The 23420-nt window shown below is 36.8% G+C and overlaps 1 protein-coding gene across 1 annotated transcript; it reads left to right on the top strand.

Moving 5' to 3' along the window:
- The first annotated feature begins 301 nt into the window (after window positions 1–301).
- Window positions 302–22901, top strand: LOC136797724 (uncharacterized). The gene is made up of 20 exons (XM_067054310.1): window positions 302–324; window positions 2953–3118; window positions 4499–4632; window positions 4928–5060; window positions 6236–6280; window positions 6621–6858; window positions 7238–7311; window positions 7871–8000; window positions 8315–8420; window positions 9027–9304; window positions 10417–10493; window positions 11016–11298; window positions 11634–11888; window positions 12178–12554; window positions 12984–13645; window positions 13929–16639; window positions 17077–17423; window positions 19862–20033; window positions 20377–20981; window positions 21415–22901. Exons 2-20 carry the CDS (start codon window positions 3110–3112, stop codon window positions 22168–22170), a joined length of 7392 nt encoding a protein of 2463 aa, XP_066910411.1. The 5' UTR covers window positions 302–324; window positions 2953–3109; the 3' UTR covers window positions 22171–22901.
- The last annotated feature ends 519 nt before the right edge of the window (window positions 22902–23420 follow it).

The raw sequence follows: 23420 nt of genomic DNA, 5'->3' as shown, positions 1-23420 counted from the left end.
ATTTGCTACCGACCGACAGACCAACCGAAGCTTTATGACGCGAAATGACGAATCATTTTATTGACACACCGTCAACTGCTCTAACTTGCGATTATCTGACAAAACATGGGACGGCAGTTCGGAGGACCCTGCCGACGCACCGGACTGTCCGGTGTATTTGTCCGGTGGCAAAAAGTATCCTTTCGCTACACCGGACGCTATAAGTCCGGTGTCAGTCCGGTGTTGCATACAGGGAATTTTGGACGCCGGACATTTATGAAAAACAAAAAAATTAAGAAACACCGGACGCTGTGTTTTTCTTCAACACAGCTATACCATATACCGGTGAGTTTTGTTCTCTGTTTTGATTGTCCGGTGGGAAAAAATATCCTTCTCCGACACCGGACATCCGACTTCCTTAAGTCCGGTGTAGAAATTGTCCGGCGGTAAAAAAAATTCTCTTTTACACCGGATTTTCGCGTTTCCGGTGTTCGTTAAGTCCGGTGCGTCGGCAGGGTCCTCAGTTAGGCCACCATTTCACCGAACCTCCAAAGTCATTTGATTCGAGTTAATGAACGGGGTATTAAAAAGTACACGATTTCTCTTCACACCGAGTAGGCTTTTAAATCGAAATATAAAAAAAATACGTAGTGGAAACACATGCCGAATGTCTGGAACGAAAAGAAGACCAAATTAGTGGCAAAATGATGGAGCGTTTGACATCACTCGAGCGGCAAGTTACAAACTCGTTATTTGTTAGGTGGTTAGGCAGTGGGCTTTCTCTAATTCTCTAAGCGTGCCCGGTCATTTTTAATGATAATGAAACAAAAAAGTTAAAAAGGGTGCGCTATCAGTGAAAGTTATCGTGACAGGTTATGACAGAAAGTATGATTGATCAAAACAAATTTGTTGTCAAAGTGATTTAACAGTAAGTGAAAATACAGGCCAGAATATCAAGAGTCCCATGTTTCGACCAATTGTCCCAAGTCAGAGCAGTTGGCGGTATATACGCCATAGACAGTGTAGCTGTAGGAATTTTTCTTACGTTCTTCCTTCACAAAATATTGATTACTCTCGTTTTCCGCTTAAGCGCTCGAGAAAAAAATGATTAGCTAGCAAGTTTTTTTGTGATTGTGGCCTTAGCTATTTTTGACAAAAACAACAAAGAAAAAATTTTGTTTCATGCCTGGGTAGTAGCTGTAGCATACCAGTTAGTCACACTATGAAATCAAGCTTTCAGAAAAACAACACATAGTGTGCAAGGGGGTTCCAGGTCCCACCTGAAAATTCAGGTCCCACCTTATCCTAAAATTCCCACCTTCAGCCCAGACTCCCAGATCCCAGCTAAAAACAAAAAAAAATACTAATTCGAGGAACAAAACAAAATTTCTTTACCGTAATATGAAGATGCAATATAATACATATGTTTAACTTTCCATTTGCCTATGACCTACATTAGGGGTAGAAACCAATCAAGTAGTCAGACGGCTTAGAAGTAAGTGTGAGTCGTTAGATATAAGTTTGGCATGAAATTATGGCTAATCCTCGAATAAGAAGTTTTGGGGAAAATTTGTCCCGATAACTACAATATTAGTATAAATAAGTGAGGATCGCCTACAACCATAACTGCAGGGAGGGAGGGAGGTAAAATATTTCATCCTGTCAGCTTTCAGTTAGAGCGTCAAGGGAGATGTGATGGCCATTTGAACATGACGTCACATGGCTATTAGCAAAGTAGACTCAGTTGGTGGAGGGCGGCCACCCAGCCATTCGAATACTGTATATAGCGCTTATCAAATAAAAGTTAAACCGCAATTTAACCTGTGTTAAATCTAAAATATATTAATATGTCTATTATATACATTTATGAAATATATAAAAAAAATATATCATAAAATCATAAAATCTGAAAATAAGAAATTTTACTTTAACTTTTTCCAAAACACCCAAAGTCCCACCTCAAGAAATTAACTCCCACCTTAACTTGTTTCTCCCACCTAAAACCTGGAAAACCCCAAATCCCACCTGAAAATTTTCGACCCAAATCAGCAAAACCCCCCCCCCCACTATTCTGGGGGGGGGTGCACACTATGCAACATCAGTCATCTATTTAAGGATGTATATAATTGCAACAACAAGTATGAGAGTTACCTGAATCAATTTCAAGTTCCCAAGACAATTAAAACTTGAAAACTTAAAATGAGACAAAAAGACTGATTGCGTACTTGCAGCAGCCAGAATATCAACCAACCAAATTTTGCCATTCAATTCCCGAGACAGCACTTCGCTTATAAGGAGGTTAATAAAATCTGAAGGAGAGTAACAGAGTAACAAAGGAGAAAATAGTAATTACGGTATTTTCTCCTTTGTTACGAGTGATTAATCGTTAATTGCACAACAAAACATACGATTCCGAGGTAATCGTCAGTAAATAATCAGAAAAGAATAAGGGGACAAAAGTGTTCCCCCGCCGAAGAGTGCAAAAAGTGGTAATAGTGCAATTAACGATTAATCGCACTCCTCTAAACCAATCAGATTCGAGTCATTTTGCACGGCTGACGATTAATTTAATAATAATGACATCTAAATGTTATTGAAAGGCTTCTAAATTTTCTTAATTAGTATTTGAATCATCTTGATTAAGTTCTAATTATTTTAATCACTTTCCCCATTATATTGTAAATTTCAATGGATTGAAGCTTTTCCAAACACTTTTTAAAGAAGCTTTCAGGGTTTTTATCAATTATAAGTTATTCAATTCAAAAATAAGTTTAGCCAGAAGTTTTCTGGAAAAGATGATGAGGTAGTTTTATTTTTTAAATATTTTTCAAACTGAGAAGTTTATCAGAGCTTTATTAAATTCAACATTTGCTTCAAAAGTGACTTCATTATACTAGCTATTTAAAAGAACCATTTGTGGTATTTTTTATAGTTTATATCCAAGTTTTTATTGCCTTGAATTTTTTGTTTTAGATGGGTTCATAACGCAAAGAGGATAAAGGCTCTTAGAGAAAGTCAAAAATTAATTCAACTGAAGAACGCTCATAACCAGACATGCAGCAATGAGGTTAAAGAGACATTGCTTTATATCAACAATGTCCTTGTCACAGACAAAAGCAAGAATATAACTATGAAAGAGGTAAGCTCAAAAACATTTTGCATTTTGCCTGTTTTTGCATTAAAAAAATCTTTGTTATCAAAAAGAAATTATAGCCTCAGAATACTCTTTCAAATATCAAATGAAGACAAGAAATCTTTTTTGAATTAAATGGTTGAAATATGTAGGTTAAAAATGGTCACAATATTGATAGAAAATGGTCACAATATATTCATGAAAAATCAGTAAAAACTGAAAAATTCTAACTGAAGAGTAAATTGAATTGCAAAAAAAACAAGCCTTTTTATTCATTTGAAAGAATTCTCACTTGGATAGTGGTCATCTCTGTTTTGTCTTTTCTAACTAAGAATAATAAAAATATTTACTGGTTAGATTTTGTGTAATTTAAATGCTGCTGGTCAGGGTCACTCTTTCTAAGTCTGAAAATATCTAACAGGGTCGCAAAATTCACTTAATTTTTAAAAGTTGGATCTGACAAGATTGACTTTTGGCCTTTTTCACTTTTCAGGACAGTTTTAGTATGTTATCTCTTTTGTGAGGTAATTAAAGCACCCATTATTTTCCAAAGGTTAATGGACTGTGGCATTTTTCAAAATTAAGGCCAGACCAATTTGATTAGTTGTTTTACGGACCCGACCGGCCCTAAAGTGAATTTTCTCGAGTTCTATGAATTTTTAAAAGATCAATCCTTTTGCATTGGAAAGAGGAAAGATAAACTTAAATTTTGAGGGGTCATTTGTCAAATTTAGTCAACTGGATCAAAAGTTAAGCTAAGCCAAAATGAATAAAAAATTATTTTTTTTGTAATTGCTCAAAAACGTTGAAAAGCAACCTATCAAATTGTTATAGAAGCATAATTGCATGGATCATGATTTTCATTGTTGAAGCAATAAAAACCTAATGGAAGTATCTTTTTATGAAAAACGAAGTAAGATTTTAGTGAAACAAAGAAATTTTTTCTGAAAAACTGAAAAATTTGATAATTTCAACCGATATTTGACTTCAATAGCTACACTGATAAAATCAGCCCTACTTTTGACTTTAGGGGTCCTTAAGCCAAAACTTGAAGCTAATTCAATAGAAAATAATTTGAAATGACCCAAATGAAAATTTTTAGTCCTTTAAACATTATTTCAAGCATGTTTTGTTTTCATGTCCACTTTAAACTCTTTATTCCTGCAAAAAAGTAATAATTAGGTTATAAAATTGAAAGGTTGATTTTCAACGTTTTTGAGCCTTTTCAATTGCCTTTTCCTTTGAAATTTTTATTCATTTCAGCATAATTTTTGATCTAGTTGACCAAATTTGATAAAATCTTCAAAATTTAAAAACCCTTTAATTTAATTTAAAGAGCAGAACTTTTTTCTGGGACACCCGGTATATACATACATTTGTTTTCAGAAACAAGATGTGCTGAAACTTCACCTGTTGAAAGAGAAAGGCAAGGGTTTGGGAATACAACTGACCAAAAACACTGACACCAAGAAAAAAGGAATATTCATCAGCCATTTATTGGAAGACAGCGTTGCTGAACAGTAAGATGATTTTAATTTAGGATTCGATTTTCAAAAGATTTTCCAAAAATTTAGACAAAACGAAACAAATATGTACAATGATACTTATTATAAACAGCAGTTCTGGAAAATTTGATGATTATTGGTGTAGGACGGAATATAGAACATTTATTGCAATATGAAAAGCTCTTTTATTTTACGTTTCACTATCCGAAAAAATAATGAACAGAATAGAAAGAATGCGTGATTTGCTCGACAAAGCATGTATCATTTTTCATGATATGATAATGTAAGCTTTAAATCCTTTCAATCTTAGTGATGGACGCCTACAAATTGGGGATGAGATATTATTTATCAATGGCCAATCACTATTAACGCTTGGCCACAAAGAAGCTGTTCAATTACTGCATAGTGCTTCAAATCCTGTTCAATTAGTAATCAGCAGAAAGGTATATAAATTTTAAATAACAAGTTAGTTCCCAAAATGTTAGATTTACATTGAATGCACGCTTTGGAAAAAAGATAAAACTATAATTTTTTCAGCTATCAGCTTTTGGAACCTGTAATTTTGTAATTATTTGATTTCGGCGTGTGGTAGGAATTTTAAAGGTATAGCTTTTAGTTCTAGTATTTTAATGGATTTTGTGATTTTTGATTAGATGATTTATTTTCTGATCATTTTACAGAAGAATTGTACCTATTTTAAGATTCAAAATTAAGTCTCGCCATTTCCAACTTAACAGAAACATCACAGCACTTTCATCTAAGCTTTTAAAGAGCCGTTGCTACGGGTGAACAACCCGTTGCTAAGGAGTTTTCAGGCATGAAATCTTAGTAAACTAGACTCACTTCTAGGGCTTATTCTGACTCAAAGAGACTAGGGGCCATGAATTTCTTTTCAGATATGGAAAGGGGAAGGGTAATAGCACCTAATTCTTCAAAAAAAAATTTGTCAAAGTGAGGGCTGCAGCCATTATAGGCCGAGAAAGTGGGAACATTTTGGACTTTAAAAAATTTCAAAATGGCGGCAGAGGCCCATTGTTGGCCCATGAATTTTTTTTGTGCAAATGAAAGTAAGCTCGTAAAAGTTTATCAGAAAATCTTAACTGGTACATGTAGAAGTGAGGCCCATGTAAGATATTTGGTCTCAAAAAGGGCAGAAATTTGGCCAAAATGTCGTTTCGGACTATGATTTCTAGACACAGAGGAATATTTAGAACCTCGTTTTTTATTCTTTGTGTAGAAGTTATCCCATATTACCAAGAAATGGAGAAATGGGGACCTCTTTATGCTCAAAATGGGCTAAAAATCATTTCAAAGAGGCTCGTCTTCCATTTTGAGGACCCAAAAATAGCTAAAAAGGCCGAAATTTCAAGAAGCCATATCTCAGCAACCGGAAGGAATTTTTCGAAAAAATTTTCAGTGGATGTTTTTTTCATTATTCTGAGCAAAATATCCAAAAATGAGGAAAATCATCACTTCCTCACTTTGCCCGGATCTCTCAGAAAATGGCTCTTAAAAAATCATTTTCTAACAAAGCTTTAATCTTACATGTTAAACAGACTGATGACTCAAATCACTTTTGAAATAAGAGCTTCACCTGCTTTCATTACTCTACTTTTAGCTTGTCAGTGAAAAACGTCAATCGTCAAGAAAACCTTCTAAGTCGGTGAGAATTATTTTTTGGTGATAAAAAAAGAAGATCACAATTGTTTTATTAAATGCACAGACTAACATGTTTTATGATTGTCAAGAGTCAATCTCTCCTAAATTTTTTTTAAATGGCAGACTTTTCACAGTCTTCATTTTCCTTGGAAAAGCAGCAAAAGTTTGAAAATATTTATAATCGAACATCAAAGCTTTGCAACTTTAGCCGGGTCAAAGAATTTTATTTTCTAAGAATCAAGAAATTTATCTGATCTTCCTTACAAAAAGTTTGAAAAAAGGCAGCTTCTTCTTCATAAATAAAGCCTTCTCCTGTGAAAGCTAATTTTCTTTTTGTGCATCAGGATGTTTCGCCAGAACTTTTCGAAAACAACAACAATATTTTCATTGGAGATGTAGAATCACCAAGGTTGTATACACCAACATCTGAACACCACACCAAAGAAATTATCCTCATCAATGGTCGTGATGGAAAGAAACTCGGTTTTTCAATGGCTGGTGGGGCTGAATATGGTAGCCCTCTTGTCGTCAAGAATATTCTAGCTGGGGGTATCGCGTCACTTGATGGGCGACTTCGAATAGGTCAGTGTCTTCTTAGTTTGTTCACGAGGCTGTTTGGCTATTTTGATGTTTACTTGCTCCAATCTAAGAATTCGACAATTCGATCTGATTTATAGTCAAGACTTTTGGCGTCCAAGAGTTCTAAATTACTGGTGTGTATATGCCGTTATAAATAAATCTAAGTTTGAAATGCCTCTGGGTCTGTTTTGTAAACTTTTATGATCAAAATTCTCATTTTGCTTAATAAATCTCTTTTTAATCTTTTCACCTCGAGAGATATTTATGTAGCGGCTGATATTCTTGACTACAAAGGGGTAATTGTACCGTCTCCAATCATTTGATATTGCAGGATCTCTGTCATTCACAATAATGTGCCTGGTGTATTTCCATGTGTTTTCAGGTGACCACTTGCTGAAAGTGAACGACATTCCTTTAGATAACTTCAAGTATAATGAAGCAGTTTCTCTGTTCAAAGTAAGTCGAGTAACAATTGATTCAATTCCCTCTTATTCCTTTCAACTGAGAGAGAAAAGCCAGAAAAATAGACAAGTAAAAGATTGCAAAATTGTTAGATGCCTTGCAGAGCTAAGGCACAGATTTATGTGAAACCTGGAGTGCTAGATGGCGTGCTTTAAGCTTTTCCAAGCAGAAAAAGTAAACATTACACAAAATATTATTGCTATTGCTTTTGAAAATCCACGAGGCTTTTTGATTTGTCAAGCGCTGAAATTCCATTGTAATATCTCGTAACCTCGGTAGGACTTTTCAGCCAAAGCACGCCACCTAGCCGTCAGGGCCTTATCTGTGATGTAAGGTCGCTTTCACATATAAAAAAAAATTTATGCGAAAAATTTAAATCGTTCAAAAATAAGTGATTCTATCGGCCAATAGTATAGACTAAACGTCGTCATCTTTAGGCTTATCGTTTCAAATCGTCTCGAAACGGAACGTGGCGGCTGTCAAATTTTTAAATATAATCTAAGACTTGACACTACCACTTACAATATTTACAAATTTCCTTTACTTAAACCAGTCATTGAAGCAGGGTCAAATCAAGCTTTTAGTCAAGACGATTAGAACACGACGTTCAAGCAACAGCAGTAACGACAGTACACCAAGAGATCTAATCGATGGTGCCAACATTGATGTCGTCATCAAGAAAGGTATAACTATAAAGGTTAAAAGATTTTTAAAGGTTTATGCTCTCGAATTTATTGAGCCAATAATTAACTTTTCAGTCACTTTGAAAAGTGTTGTCTTACAAGTCGTACTTTAACGCTGGATTGTTATTATCACTTTAAGTGCAAGACTCACCTTTTTTTATTGATATATTTCACTTGAAAATGTCGTATGATATTTTGTCATCCTAACAGTTTTATGATTCCTAAATTTAATGTTTCTGTATCATTTTTTTTCGGTTCTGATTGGGTGTTAATTGCCTGTTGAATTCCAACCTTGTCTCGTTTATTTCTTCTAGTTCCTGGTAAAGGATTAGGTGTGGGATTCGGGCAATCGAGTCGAAGTGGAATTTTCATCAAGTATTTAGCTAAAGGCTCGCTTGCAGCAAGAAAGAGCCTGTTACAGTAAGTGAAAGTTTTATTTTAGAATATTTTTTTATTTCATAATTCTTATAGTAGGGGTCCAAGCCTCGGGTCCCGTGACATCTTTTTTACGACCTAGCCATTTTTAATCTATTCCAAAGAACAGTATATTACAAGATATTTTTGAGAGGAAGGACGCGGATTAGGCCCGGGAGAACTTTTTATGACCAAAATAGTGACTTCAAAGGCAAAACTGCGAGGGAAATTGGTACCATCTGAAAGAGCATGAAATTCTGAGCAGAAAAATATATTACAACTCTCTGACTAAAACACGCAAAGAAATACAGCCGCTTGAAGTTTAAAAACATACCGACACCAGTACGATCAAGATAAGATTTGACGTCAAATCACAGTAGAGCTGACAGTTAGTTGGTCTTAAAGTAAAAAAGATGTCACGGAACCCCAGGCTTGGCCCCCTACTATTATAAAACTAAATAACTGACTCTCTGATTTTTACCTGCTGAACTATGCGTTATGTGTTTGACAAAATGAGACCTGGTCCGATAATTTATAGCTTGTGAAGCCGCTTCGTAAACTTTGTATATACTTTTTTATATCAATCAGCATTTTAACTTTCCCCTTTTACAGACTAAAAGACCAGGTTGTTGCTTTGAATGGAATCGGAACTCGTGACACATCACTAGATGACTTCCATAAAATTATTCATAATATTCAACCCGGTGATGTCCGCTTATCCGTTATCCGACACCATAGGGATTCATCCGGACGTGGGAGTATGACTCCGGAAACATCCCGGTCACGCTCTGAGACGGGTTCATCTGTTTCAAGTGGTGTTTCAACAGTTGGGAGTGGTAACGATTTGGCAGGATTGATGTCACCGGCTGTCCCTTTGAACAAACAGAAACGTATGGATTTTACTACTCTTCTTACTTTCTATTGAATACGATAAACAATTTTGAAGACTGATTCTTCTCTTGAAGCTTTCTTCATTTTTATAACTTTACCGTCTGTAGACGGAAATCCGTCCAGTTAAGAGGCAGATACACCATTTCCGTCTTCTCAGTAAGAGAGTTTTTAGTTCGACCACTCTAATCCTCAGATTTCCACCCTTTTTAAAAAAATCTAGAAACATTAAATGTTGACCCGGTAGAGATTCTTGTCGCCTAGCTCAACAACTCAAGCTGAAGCTTTGACTGAAGCTTTCTAAGTTAAATTACCATGTGGCCTTCACTATTTTTTGTCCTTCAAGAAGTGATCTTTGTTGATGTTAATATATTATGTGAGGTAAGAAGACTTCACACAACAAGTATTTCTTTACAGCTTCTATACTCTTGAAACAATTCTAACAGGTTTGGTCATTGTGCAAGTCTAAATATCTTGTCAGCTGATTAGTTTTCTTTTAGAGAGTAGTCATCTTTTTATTACAAGATACATTTTCTGTGAAAAAAAAATTTCAGAAAGATTTTGTTGGTCTTTGAGATTGAAATTGTTTTAAAAGAAACAAATCATATTATAGTCTCACCGAGAAAGAAAAGTCTTGAACTTTTCTTCAGCAAAGTATAATAAAGTCAAAAACCAAAATTTTTTCTTTCTTGTTTTCTGTTTTCAATCTTCTATAATTTTATTGTCACTGTCATTTCCGTTTTTCATGAATTTATCAACGCAAGCGTTTCAGTGTTTATTTCATAACATAGAATAGTTCTGTTGGAACATTTAGAGCTTCTGTTAAGAATCTGGAAATTTTTAGCGAAATGTATTTTAAGAAATGATTACAAAGAAGCATTTTTCTCAACCGTTTTTCTTCTATTTTTTTTTAACTGTGTTATATCAATAAATTTTGTCGTGTATCAATTAAGGTTCCACGGAAATTGAAACAGAAAATTATTTTGAACACTGGCACTGAAAAAAATCATGAAGCTTTGAAATACGCGAAATTTTTTGTCATCTGTTGGTTGAAATGCAAAAAGGTTAGCTACAGACTACATTGTAAATTCTTGTTTATCGTTTCATGTTACAGAGGTGTACAAACGTGAGCGATTACGTTCAGCAATCCTTCTCAATGAATCTGATGATGACGACGATTATGAAGATGAGGTTTGTTTATTTTCCTACTGTAGTTTTTTTATTGATCCCATTTCAGTCAGGTCTAAGGTCTGGTTTAGACGGTCCACTTTTCGCCCTTCCCTTCTTTAATTGTGAATTAAAGTGGGCAAAAAAGTGACTGTCTAAGTCAGCGCATGATCTTCTTTTGACGTGAATGCAATGACATCTTTCAATCTTTTCGCGCGTCTAAACTGAGCTAAGACTGAGCTTAAGTCTGCCAGGGAACTAATATTCATCAGACTCCCATTCGATATCGATATGGTGTATTTGAATCAACTTTGCTTAGGCCACTACACCGAACTTGGACAGTCTTAACAGCATTAGATATCGATATTGTTTTTAGTTTAGCAATGTTTGAATGGTCTAACTCTAAAGGTGTTGAGGCAACCACACTGGGGTTTCTTGTTCAAGTTTCTTCTCTTTCTTGCAAAGGTAGCCGAGTTAGCAGGTAGTGGACATTTGGGATCTATTAATTTCTCTTCTGAAATAATTCGTGGTTCTTTCATATCCTAGGCAATGATAGCGTTGTATCAAAAACGTTTAAAAGCTAAAGCTGAAAAAGCTGAGTCAGCAAAAACGAAAGACGGTTGGTTGATGAAACATGACGTTATCAATTCAGATGAAGACGGGGGTTACCATGGTAATGAAGAGGATGCGGTGATGAATATTGAGATGAAACAACATTCACCGAATCAGAAAACTATGGGTAATAAGAAACCTTCAAAGGAGGAAGGAGTATATCCAGGTGTCGACGCTGATGGATTGTTGAAAGTCATAATTGAACGAGATAAAACAGGTGAACATTTTTGTGGTACATACAGTTACTCGATGTGGATGAAAACTGGTTTAACGTATACTTGGTTTGAAACACTGATCTCTAACTACTTGGCTGGACCGGGTTTGCTTTCCATATAAGAGGAAGCGTGTCCAGTCTTAGAGCTGACTAGTCCGACATTTTGTTTTCAATTCTGGTCTTCAAGAGCGCGATTCGAATGTTTTTAAAGACGAATGTTCGAAAATCTAAGGTAAATTAGAAAACAAAATATTCTTTTCTGACCCAAGTTAACAGTTTTTCTCGAAGACTCCGATAGAATTAATGGTCAGATTTATGTATTCACTTTCTCATTACAGGTTCACTTGGTCTAAGTATCAAAATGAAGAAAAACAATAAGACGCAGGGAGCACATGAAGGTGTCTACGCCAAAAATGTGGCGGTGGGTGGGTCCGCCGATCGAGGTGGCGTCAAGAGCGGAGATCAAATCATCCAAGTCAACAAAACCAAAATGGAAGATTTGACGTATGGAGGCGTCATTGCATTCTTTAAGAAGATACCGAAAAAAACCACTTTCGTTTTGCGTAGGCCCTCTTCTGAAGACACAAGATTATGTGAGTATATTTGATCGTTTTTACTTTATATGAAGCAAACGATTGCCAGGATATGATTTGCTAGCTACGAGGGTAGAAAATATAGAAAGTTAATGATAGCTTGAACTCTTTGAATAAATATAAATATTTGAAAGTAAAGTTGCCTCATTACAAGTCGAATGTTCACATGGTATGGCTTAGGTATTAAATTTGATGGGTAAGGGAAGTGTTTTTTCGCGTGTGCATTATGGAAAGTCTTTTTTGGTTGCAATTTTTTCTTAAATAACTCTAATCTTACCCAATATTCTAGCGACACCAAGTTTCACTCCACAAAAGAAAACGAACTCTACTTCATCCTTATCTGTTCCCAATCTCATTGATGATGACGACATGAACGCCCAATCACAAAACACTCCCATCTTACGAAACAGTATTCTTGAATCTTCATTCCGCCATTCAAGAACGCCATCTTTCCGCCGAACCAACTCTCAACAACAGGGTGGCGTTACCAGGGCGTCAACATTCAAAATTATCGGCAAGATTGGCGGAATCGGTGTTCCGTTACCAGAATCGTCGGATGTTCCGGAAGGCTACAATGTTCATTTATTGGAGGTCTCTTTAACGAAGGGAGAAAACCTTGGCCTTAGTTTGGTACCGGCTACAAGTAAACTCAAGAGCTACTTGCAGGTATTTGTTTGAATTCATAGTCTCTCGCTTCACATACTAATACAGAGGAGTCTCTACAACTCGAATATTTCATTAACTCGACAATTTTTCTGGTCTTTTCAGTGTTGGAGTTATAAGAGGCTCCACTGTATTTCGTTTTGATCCATGATCTGCTTTAAATAATAATATAATCGAATTTCGATATTCACAAAATTAACTATCGCAAGCCTCACTCTTTTCTTTATGCTGTAGCCAAGGTAACCGGTTATGATGCTCTGCATTAGAATACAGTATAGTAGACACTACTACTCTTTTTGCGGAAATTATGTAAAAAGTAAAAAAATGGAGTAACACAGGCAAGTACAAGAGATCTGTGACTACTTTCTTCAGAGTTTTATTTTTTCTTTAGTATTGCTTTAACCGGATTCGAACTTCTTTTTCTTCTTTAAGATTCGCCAGATTCAACTGACCAGCCCATGCGTAGATTTGTTATTACGTAACGATGCCATCTTCTCTGTCAACGGTATTTCAATCAAACACATCAATCACGCGCAAGCTCTTCAAATTCTCAAACAATGTGAACACCTTGTCAAGTTGGTCATCCTTCGTGAAAAAGATACGACAGCCGAAACAAAGAACGATCACGTGACACCACCACTTCATATAGAGAAGAAAGTCAGATTGAAATCACCGAAAACGAACGATGCTTTACCAGGCACGATTGTTAACGAGCTGAAAAGTCATCTCATTCGACCAACTTTACATAGGCGTACAACAGAGAACTCGAGTCTCGTATCAATACCACAACTTACAGGGAATGGCCATAAATCGTCTCCTGTTTTGAATCAACGAAAAGCCTCAGTTAAGAAAAATCTTGCTGTCCCAAACCGCAGTGATGAGGATAGTTCATCTCTGTCATCCAATCCTAACACGCCATCCAGTCTTCCTAAATGCTATGCAGTCAATGAGCGAACCAATGTGGGTGCATTCATGGTTAAAAAAGAGAAAACATACAAAGTGCTGGGACTCGATGTGATGATGGACGAGCTTGGGTTATGTCACGTGACCGAAATCTCTAAACACGGCATGTTCGCTAATGATAATCGAATACGGTGGGTTGGTGCCTATAATTCGAAATAAATGCAATTAAAGTGATATATCCCCTATACTATATGCAAGTTTCTTTCGTCTAGAGCGTAGAACTAAACTTTAAGGAAAGCCTTATAATATTCAAACTGGTATAAAACACAAATGGAACATCAAAAATATGCATATTGCAACGTTTTGCTTACTTGTCCTTTACTCAGTTTTTTGTCTAATAACTATTTTTTTATTTCCGAAATGTATTACTACAACCTTGCATTGAATTAAGACCCATTTTTCTCTTTTTTCCAGGGTTGGTGACAATTTACTTGCTATCAACAAAGAATCTCTATCAGGGAAACCTATCTCGTTCGTTCGCAACGCCATCCGTTCTGTATCTCGAGGAGACGTTGAAATCATACTTCGTGCTGCACCTGATGAGGATGAAGAGTCTGGGGATAGTTCGTCGACCAATCGGAATGCAGATGAATTGGAAAGTGTTATTACGACAGCTACTACAGCACGTTTCGATGATTTCCATGATCCAACTGAGCTACCCTTACCGGCTGATACCAGATCTAAAGTTCCCACTCAGAGACAGACTTCCTTCAATGCTTCCAAGAATGGCATCCCGGCACCTTCCACCTTTCAGAGTGACCAAGAATCCAGTAGTGATGATGATGCGTATAGCGATGTTACATGTTTACCGCCCGCTCCGCCCAAACCAATAGCACCCCATTTGATAGGTGACGACAATGACAGTGATAATGAGAGCTGCTTTAGCGCCATGCCTGCCCCTCCACCTCCTGTAACCAATTTCAAACCTAAAAATGGTTCGCCTTCGTCAAGAAGATCTACCAGGAAACGAATCCAACCGGATTTTGATGACGCTAAAAGTTTCCGATCGGATTTCGATGATGGGAAAAGTGATTTTTATATACCACCCCCTCCACCGCCTGTTCTTAAAAGTGCTCTTGGTGAAGGTTATGCAAGTGACAACTCAGATGAGGACAGCCAAAGCGACAAAGAGCGAGAAAAGCTTGGACATAAGAAATCTCCCGTTGTCGAAGAGGAAAATTTAGCATACAAGAGAAGATTATCAATTGAGATTGCTCAGAAATTTGTTAACCAAAATATAGAAGGTGACGAGAATCTTGCGATTTCCCGGAATGATGAGGAACCCACCGAGATTTACTATCCGAGAAGTTATCACCAACAAAAAGATAAAAAGAAATCCTTATTCTCGAGACTGAAATCCAAACTTTTACTGCCCAGTAAAAATGATTTGAATTCGCCTGATTTGAATAACACTAAAATGAGGAAGAAAGACAAACAACAACGCCAGCGGCCTGTCAGTGCTGCTGATTTCAGAGATACTTCTTCAAGGAGGCAGCTCAAAGCATCTATTAGTCAACCAGACCTAATGGTTGCTGTCCAAAACGCTGACGTAACTGACAGTGGAAACGGAATGCGTAAATTCGATTCTTTGGATGGCCAGTCATTTTCTAATGAAGTTAATACAATGTCTTCAAAAGCAAGTTTATCGACTCCTGATTTGAGTATGAAGCAATCTTCTTCAAGTAGCAGTTTGAGCGTCAAACAATTACCAAGAATTTTGTCTTTCCGCAAACAAAAACCGGAGAATGGGCAAAAGAAAAAGAAGCGTCGTAACTCGCGCCCTAATGTGTCTCCGCCTCGTTCACCCGCCCCTGTACCACCCTCGCCAACCTTAGATGCCAAGGATTCACCAACAATTAACATCGAACCAAACTTTGAACCATTTTCACCTTACGATATTATTCCTTCACCGTCATCTGACCATTGTGACGGCAAGCCTGTAGAATCGCCTTACGAAGTTATTGATAAATTCAGATTCTCAGGAAATCAAAGTAACACGCTCTCAGAAACCTCATCAGCAAGTCAAAGTCGCTATGCAGCTGATGGTCCTAGTACTTTAAAGGAAGAATGTTCTTTTGAGAACGCCCTACAAGACAGCAGGCTCGGAAACCATTTAGGGCATTTAGATGAGAAACCGCCCCCTCCACCTCCACGCCCACCCTCGTTACAATCAAGTCCATTGCTTAGACGCAACCTGGAGATTGGTATAATCGAGACTGATACCGATGAGAGGCCTGGGCTCAAGAAGAGAGGGAGTTCTTTATTGTCCTTGAATTTCCCACCACCTCCAGGTATCAATTATGATGATGAGAAAAGTTCACCAATTGCTACCTCAAGCGTTGAGAACAGTTTAGATTTCAGCGATGAAGGTCTGCGTACACCAGAGATGAGTCAAGAACGTAAACGAACACTTTCACTAAGAGATAAAGCTGACCCAAAACTGCAACCGTTTCAAGTTCCCAACAGTTATCAAGGACATTTGTCACCTGGGAACGGTGTTCGAGGGCGACCAGTATCACCAAGAGATATCCATGGTAACTATAGTAACGAGGATGATGATATCAGTGATTGGGGGAGTGAATTCTCAAACAGTGTTGTTAACTTTGAAACCAATAATAAGGGGACTTCAAGATATGCTAGTGAACATCGTGCCAACTTGTTCGAAGTCTCAACTAAAGTACGTTCACATTCCAAAGAACCTCCCACAAACGTTACCAATCCCAAGACAAAGAATCTAGACCGTAAAAAACTATTTTCTATCAATAGCAACAAGCAACGTTCAACAAGTTCTAACGGCACTGACGTCGAAATGCGTCCTCCAACCACAAATAAAGAAAAACGTAAGCAAATTAAATCTCTTCCGAACTCAATACCAAACAATGAGTTACAAATCTCACAACCTATCCTCGTTAAACGCCAAACGTTTACAGAACTCTTCTCAGCGAAAGAAGTGAATGCGCTTGGAGCCTCTCCATCACAAAACCCGTCGCTAGATTATTTAGTCAGTAAAACTATCCGCCGTAACTTAGGTGATCCGTATCCAATGGCAACCAGTGAACAAAAAATAACAGAAGGAGAGATACCAAGAAGCAAATCAAACCCAATACCAAAACCACCACGAAGAGGTAAAAACTTTCAAACTGAATTTTTTTTTCAAAATAAGTTAATCTCTATAGATGCAAAATTCCTAGTAGTAGAATCTTACAGCAAAGGTTGTCTGTTACTTAATTTTTCCAACCGGGCAAGAGTGTCCAGGAAACAGGTTTGTCTAAACTTTGCTCTGTCAATTCATTCACATAAAAACAGCAGGTGGGCTCGCCAAGTTAAGGTTTGGCAACGTTCTCGACGTCACGTCAATTCGTAATAATTCAGTGGTTTTTCATCATACCTAAGTCAGTGCCCTAACATACTTACTACCGGGACTACCCAAAACCGTGCGATTGCTTCCCAGGTATTCGGAAGAATCCTGACATAATAGATGACTTAAACCGTCCAGTAGCTGTGCGTTTGTTTGATCATTACATTATCGAAAATATGTAACTTTTTTTGATCACAATTTCAGGTGCAACTCATCACATTCCAAACGAGAAGAAACCTGATCCTTCTTACGAAAACATTCAAACATACCAACATCAAGACCAACCCAAGGTCGAACGTTCATCCTCTATAATCGGCCGTCCTGTTCCACCAATTCCTATCGAAGACACTGAAGAATTCCGAATGAACAATACCTCTTTAACAGATGACGAACTAAACCAGTTATACGCTTCTGTTGATTTAGTGAAGAAGAAAGCAGACCGTTTGAAATCTAGCGGGAGTTCCAATTCTGAAGAAAGTGGTGGTCGATTCACGGTACACACAACACTGGATGAGAATGGACAAGTCAAAGAAGGTGTTTTCAAAGTTAAGGTTAGTTAGTTCTTTACTAAATAAATACGGTAGTACAGATTTTTCAATACTGATTACAAATAACATTATAGGAACTTACTAAAACATTCTACCAGTTCGAATAATGCGTGTTTCGTTAGTTCAGGGGTCTCATTTAGGCCTGGCGAACGCCGAATTCTGCCGGTCTAAGGCCCGAAAAAACCAATAGCCGGTCTAAAAACTCTATTCGCCGCCTCAAGTACATATTCACGCTCACCTTGCTAAGCAGTCGTCAGACTATAATCTAGAATTGGCCGGACTTAATTTTTCATTCTCCAGCCTATCAAAAACAAAGCAAAACACTGTTAGTTGGTTGTTCTATTTGACAATAAAAGAGTTTCTTCTTTCCAAAATTACATTAATGACCATCAATTTAGATCGTTTTGACGTTGAAAATGTTGAACAAAAATTAAAACAAATGGTCTACATTTTTACATCAAGTACCTTATCGGGGAAAACTTGGTCGGGGAAAAGTGACGAAATTTTGCCAAATGACGAATGTTTTTCCCCGACGAAAATTTTCCCCGGCCTCAATGCGTTTACCAACTACCAGCAAGTGACGAATATTTTCCCCGACGAAGTTTTCCCCGGTAAGGTAAATGTTTTATAAGTAGAACCAGGATCGGAAAGTCTCTACATTTCTTTGATCATTATTTGTGCTTCTTTCATACCCGTATTTCCATTGAACGTATGCCATCGGATTTTCATTGGAAGAAATAAATGTAAATTACCACAAACGGAATACCAAAAGCCTCCACCATATTCAAGGGCGCAATTGCTGTCAGTCAAATCGTTATCGCTTTGTGGTGTTGAGAAACTGACGTTGTATAATGATTTATCTTGATTTTTGTTGATAAACTCCAATGATTCTATGCCTCTCAACAGTGTCCTATCATACGTCATTCGGTATAAGTTTTCTTCGTCGGTGACGGCAAAAGAGCCGTACACCGAGACTGCCTTCTCATCATCTTTCTTTTTCCCGTATACTAAAATTTGATGTTTTCTACATGACGTCACTTCATGAAGATAATCGTTCCCTAGCCAAAATTCATTTTCAACATCACCAAACCCCTCTTTGTAAGCGTTCCATTCACGATTGAAGTTTTGTAAGAATCGGTCTGTTCGGCGCACAAACACTAGCCAACCACCACCTTCAAGTTCCATATTACATCTTACTTCTTTCAATTCACGCCCCATCCAGTTGATTGAATAAACATCAGACACCCTACCGCCCATCTTGTACCAATCTTGACAGGTCTGTGGATCTGCATAGTAGCTCGAACCCTGCGTTTGAACAAGATCATGTTTGTCAAAAATCTGCTCATAGAAAAAGCATTCGAATGAATCTATATCTTCTCTTCGTTGAATTCTATAAGAACGACACATATTCCATGTAGCGCAAACACTTATGCATTGTTGATGGAATTTTGTCTTCATCTCTCTCATTGGTTGTCTCATTGGTTGTCTCCAATCTCCCGAAACCAGATGATAAACAGCTGATGACGTCAGATTTAAAGAACCTAACATAGAAAATGCTGCAATGATCGATTTCAATTTCATTTTTTGAAATTTTCCTCATATTTACCTCGCTTCGTTCACTTACTCGACTTGTTTTTCATCTTTCTAAAATAAAAATCTAAATTATTATTATCTTGAAATAAATTTTCTTTATTCTTCGAACCATATGTTCGAACTAATGAAATATTGAAAGAAGTGTTATTAGTAAGTACAGCACGAAATGAGAAAAATAAAAGAATAATTTGGATTGATCATATTCATTTGAAACAAATTTATCGACGTTTCGATATCTACGCATATTTCTACTTTTTTATACTGAGCTACGAGAAAACTTCAGGGAGGACTGAAACATTTTTCTCTATAATCATATTGATGATACAAAAAATAATTTCTGATTAGGGTCTCTTTAAATCGAGTACCAAAGTTGGCTTTTCAAATTCTATTGAAAACCCTCGCCATCCATAACAGTACATTCGTTCATATTTTTACCAAATTCATTTGGATGATCTGGTAAGACTCACTTTTGAGGATTGATGTAGCCTCAGTATTTGATGTGTCTATTCTTCTAGCTTAAAGACGAGAGGACGATCCTCCCTCTCTCCTGTCCCCCTCAGCTCTGCTAATACTTAACTAGTGCCGTTATAAAAATACCAATTGAACAATTTAGTTTAATTTCATTTTATTTGTCCACGCGAACAATATCGATGGTCAATCTACTGGTCTCAAAACATTCGAAAAAGTCGCAAATTGGAATAGGCGTTAAAAAAGCCGTGACGTCTAGAATAGGCTATTATTTTATTGGCTATGGTTATAATAGTAGAGTTGATATAAGAGTTAATCAAACTCATTAAGAAAACGAAATTGCCTTTGTTTATTCAGGCATTCCATTTTATATATTTCAGCTTGTACGAGAATCTGGTAAGACACTTGGCTTCGTCATCACTGGTGGTCGGGATACACCCATCGAGAAAGTATTGATCAAACAAGTTGAAGACCAATCGTTAGCATCTACTTGTTCTATTCCTCTCAAAGCTGGTGATGAGTTACTGGAAGTCAACGGACAAGATGTTACTGGTATGTAAACTAATTGGAATTTTCTTGTCTGAGTTTTTTGTCGATTGTGTTTTTTTGACTTAGATCAAATCTAAATTTCGGGATTATGAGATGACATTACCATTGGTTCATAAATAAAGATATGAAAATATTGTTTTCATTCCTAGCCATTCTTATTTCCTAAGTCGATTTTTATCACCTGGCTCAGAATTCTACACAAATAAAAGAATACTTCTATAATTTCTACGGCTGCGGTTCTGACAAAGACTGTTTAAAATAAAAAGCATCTATAGAAATTATTTTTAACTTGATATAATAAAACTTCATAAACCTTCGTGAATCCCTTCCATTCAATACTTTTCAGAATTCACTCATTTCGAAGTGCTCAACACATTACAAGATTCTCCACCACTGGTCAAACTGACCATCTTCCGAAGCTCAAACGGTAACCAGAGTCTTCTTCAACAACAATCTACTGATACTCACATCGTCAAAGACATCGCTTCTAAATTGGACAGTCAAAGCATTCTAGCGTCATTCAAAGGCACTGGTCAACATTCAAAGGAAAGCGAAATCATCTCCATTAACAAACGACGTCTTTCGAATTCCACCAAGCCACAATTAACAGTTGATTCTTTTGACTCCCTTATGGATGGAGAAGACAAAATCAATAGAATCACTAAAACACCGCCCCTGTTACCTAAATCTTTACAAAACACGCCCAATAAGAAAAATGCCAAAAATACGCCGACTCGTCCGCGAGGCCGAACCAGCTCCGTTTCATCGACAAATATTAACGTTTCGGTTACTTCTCCGATGAAAGCGACAACGCCTTTAAAAATGACCACACCACCTAAAACAAATGATGGACTGGAATGGCTAGAAATCGATTTGTATAAACAGCCAGGGAGAGGCCTGGGGATAGCTGTGACAGGTGGTCCGAAACACATTGTTAAAGATGGCATTAGGGTAAGGAAAATGTGCTATTATTGCCAACGATGGCATCAAGTTTAAGTGAAAGCCTTTAAAAGGTGCTACTATTGGTATCCTTAGCCATGAATTCTTTTTGCATCTACTTAGAAGCAAAATTTTGGGACAGTTTTACGGATGTGATATAACTCACGTTCCCTTCTGTTTCACAAAAATAAAGAACTCCTGGGTTGGACTGTATTTTACGTTAAATAACTTCCCTTCTTAAGATGACTCAATCATCTTTTCAAAATAAAGTTTGGTGCTTGGAAAATCTTCAAGACAAGTTCTCCTGTACTTTTGTACAGTTTGAATTAATCATCCAACGTTGATCAATTATGATCATTTACGTTGGAACCTTTCATCGTGTTCCTTCGGACACGAAAGATCTACACTCATTAAATTTCCATGTTTCTTATATCTTCTACTCTAGGTCAAGCGACTTATCCCTGATAGTATAGCATCACTAGACAATCGATTACGAAAAGACGATTTAATATGCACAATCAATGGTCGTCAACTAAAAGGCATGACCCAAGGTGACGCTTTGAATTTTCTGAAAGACATTCCAAAAGTTATTAACTTGGGTGTAAAAAGAGGTTCGGTCCCCTCTAATGATGTTCTCCTATCCCCGGCGTCCGTGCGACCGAAGAGCGCACCACACTCGGATAAAGGAGACACTGTACGCAGGTCACGACCACAAACAAAAGAACCACCGCAGAGGCGTTCACGTTCGGAAACAAGAAATGTCGAAACTCCAAAAGAGACGCCCAAGAAACGCCCAAGTTCTGTATCCAGGTTATCAAGACTATTTCGTGGTTCAAGTGAAAGTATTAATAGTCTGGGTAAAGAAGACAAACAAGAAAAACAATCTTCGAAATCTCGAAAACGAAGCAGCTCGAAACGTAAAAACGAGCCAGCACTTTTGACGATCATATTCGATAAAACCGATAAAAACGCTTTTGATTTCACACTGGCAGGCGGGGCGAACACGATTTATGGTGACCAACCTGTTTTAGTAGAATCCGTGCGTCGTGGAAGCGAATTATCGAAATCGTTACGAATCAATGACGAATTGATTAGCATACAAGGGATTGATGTTCGGCGTTTTCCAGTCAATAAAACAGTTGAATTATTGTCTCGATTACCTTTGGGTAGAGTTTGTGTTGTGGTACAGAGGAAACCATAAGTAAACGAGGTAATTATGTCTCAATGGACCAAGGGAATAAAACTGCAGTGTAAGGAAATTAAACAATGGATTATTCTTTTATACTTTTCTTTGAATTTAATAATTATTATTGTAGTAGACAATTTCTTCTTTGGTTTTTTGAGAATTTCCGAGTGAACTTTCAATTAATAGTCAAAATTAGGCTACTATGGCATCCACTAACGGATATAGAGGAATGCTTAATAAGTGATGTTTCCTTTGTCCAGAGATTTGCCGCCGGTTTTGTAGAGGGCTGCGATTCAGAATATTTTGTCAAAATATGCCAAAGGACAATCAATAACTTTATTACGAAAATTAATAACTGCATAATACAATTCTTATTTTTTTACCCCTCTTTTGCCTTTTAATATAAGTTTAAAATCTTTACTTGGCATCAGTAAGCCAAACGCACTGCACAAAAAATAGAAAAGACAACAAATTGTACATAGTATATTCAATGTTTTATTACGTAATGTTATTTGGTAGAACATTTTTATATATGACTAATATTATTATGATATGAGAAATTTTTAATCTGTGATTTTTAACTTATTATTCCGTCATAAAATTTTTAGGTAGCGTTTTAAATTCGATGATTTTTCTATGTATATATACTTTTCACCTTTTTTACCCTAGTGTAGAGTAAAATAATTTATTTCATAGAGTTTCTTGTTTGATAGTTAGACCGATATTGATAACTGCTAAATGATACATCAGTTGATTGAGTTGGCCTTGAAAGAAACATTGGGATTCGATCAATCTAGTATGTCAGTTTTAAAGAACTAGCTTGATTTGATTTTTAAAAAATTAAGTCGAAAGATTATTCTGTTTCCTTATTATGGACAAATTTGACCTAATTTTAAATTGTTTTCTTTGGCAGCATATTATTTATGGATAGGTAATAATTTTCTTTGTAAAAGTATTATTATTTTGGACTGTTCTGGACATTCTGCGTGTGTTTTATATGTAAAAATATCAAAATATTGTTTGGTGGCTGTTTGTCTAATATGTCTATATTTCTTTTTTCCTTTATCCATTCTTGTTCAGCGTGTCACTTGTTCATTTTATTCGATTGATCGTATTGCTAATACCTCGCTTAGTCGATCGTTCGTACGCCTGGGGGGCGTGGCTTTGCCAACTGACGGTATGTGCGTCGAAAAAATTGGCTTTTAGAATCGCACCCCTTACAGTGCAGCAAAAATCGGTAACAAAATCACAATTTTCGGGCAAAT

Source organism: Clytia hemisphaerica, unplaced genomic scaffold, assembly GCF_902728285.1.
Source record: "Clytia hemisphaerica strain Z4C2 unplaced genomic scaffold, Clytia hemisphaerica genome assembly, whole genome shotgun sequence".
Lineage (NCBI taxonomy): Eukaryota > Metazoa > Cnidaria > Hydrozoa > Leptothecata > Clytiidae > Clytia > Clytia hemisphaerica.
The sequence above is the reverse complement of the archived record's forward strand: the minus strand, read 5'-3'. Positions and strand labels throughout refer to the sequence as shown.

What these genes read in the sequence shown, in the direction of transcription:
- LOC136797724 (XM_067054310.1), top strand. An exon ending in TGATGGGCGACTTCGAATAG is followed by an intron (nt 6,859 to 7,237) that starts GTCAGTGTCTTC and finishes ATGTGTTTTCAG; the next exon opens with GTGACCACTTGCTGAAAGTG. An exon ending in TTCTGAAGACACAAGATTAT is followed by an intron (nt 11,889 to 12,177) that starts GTGAGTATATTT and finishes CCAATATTCTAG; the next exon opens with CGACACCAAGTTTCACTCCA.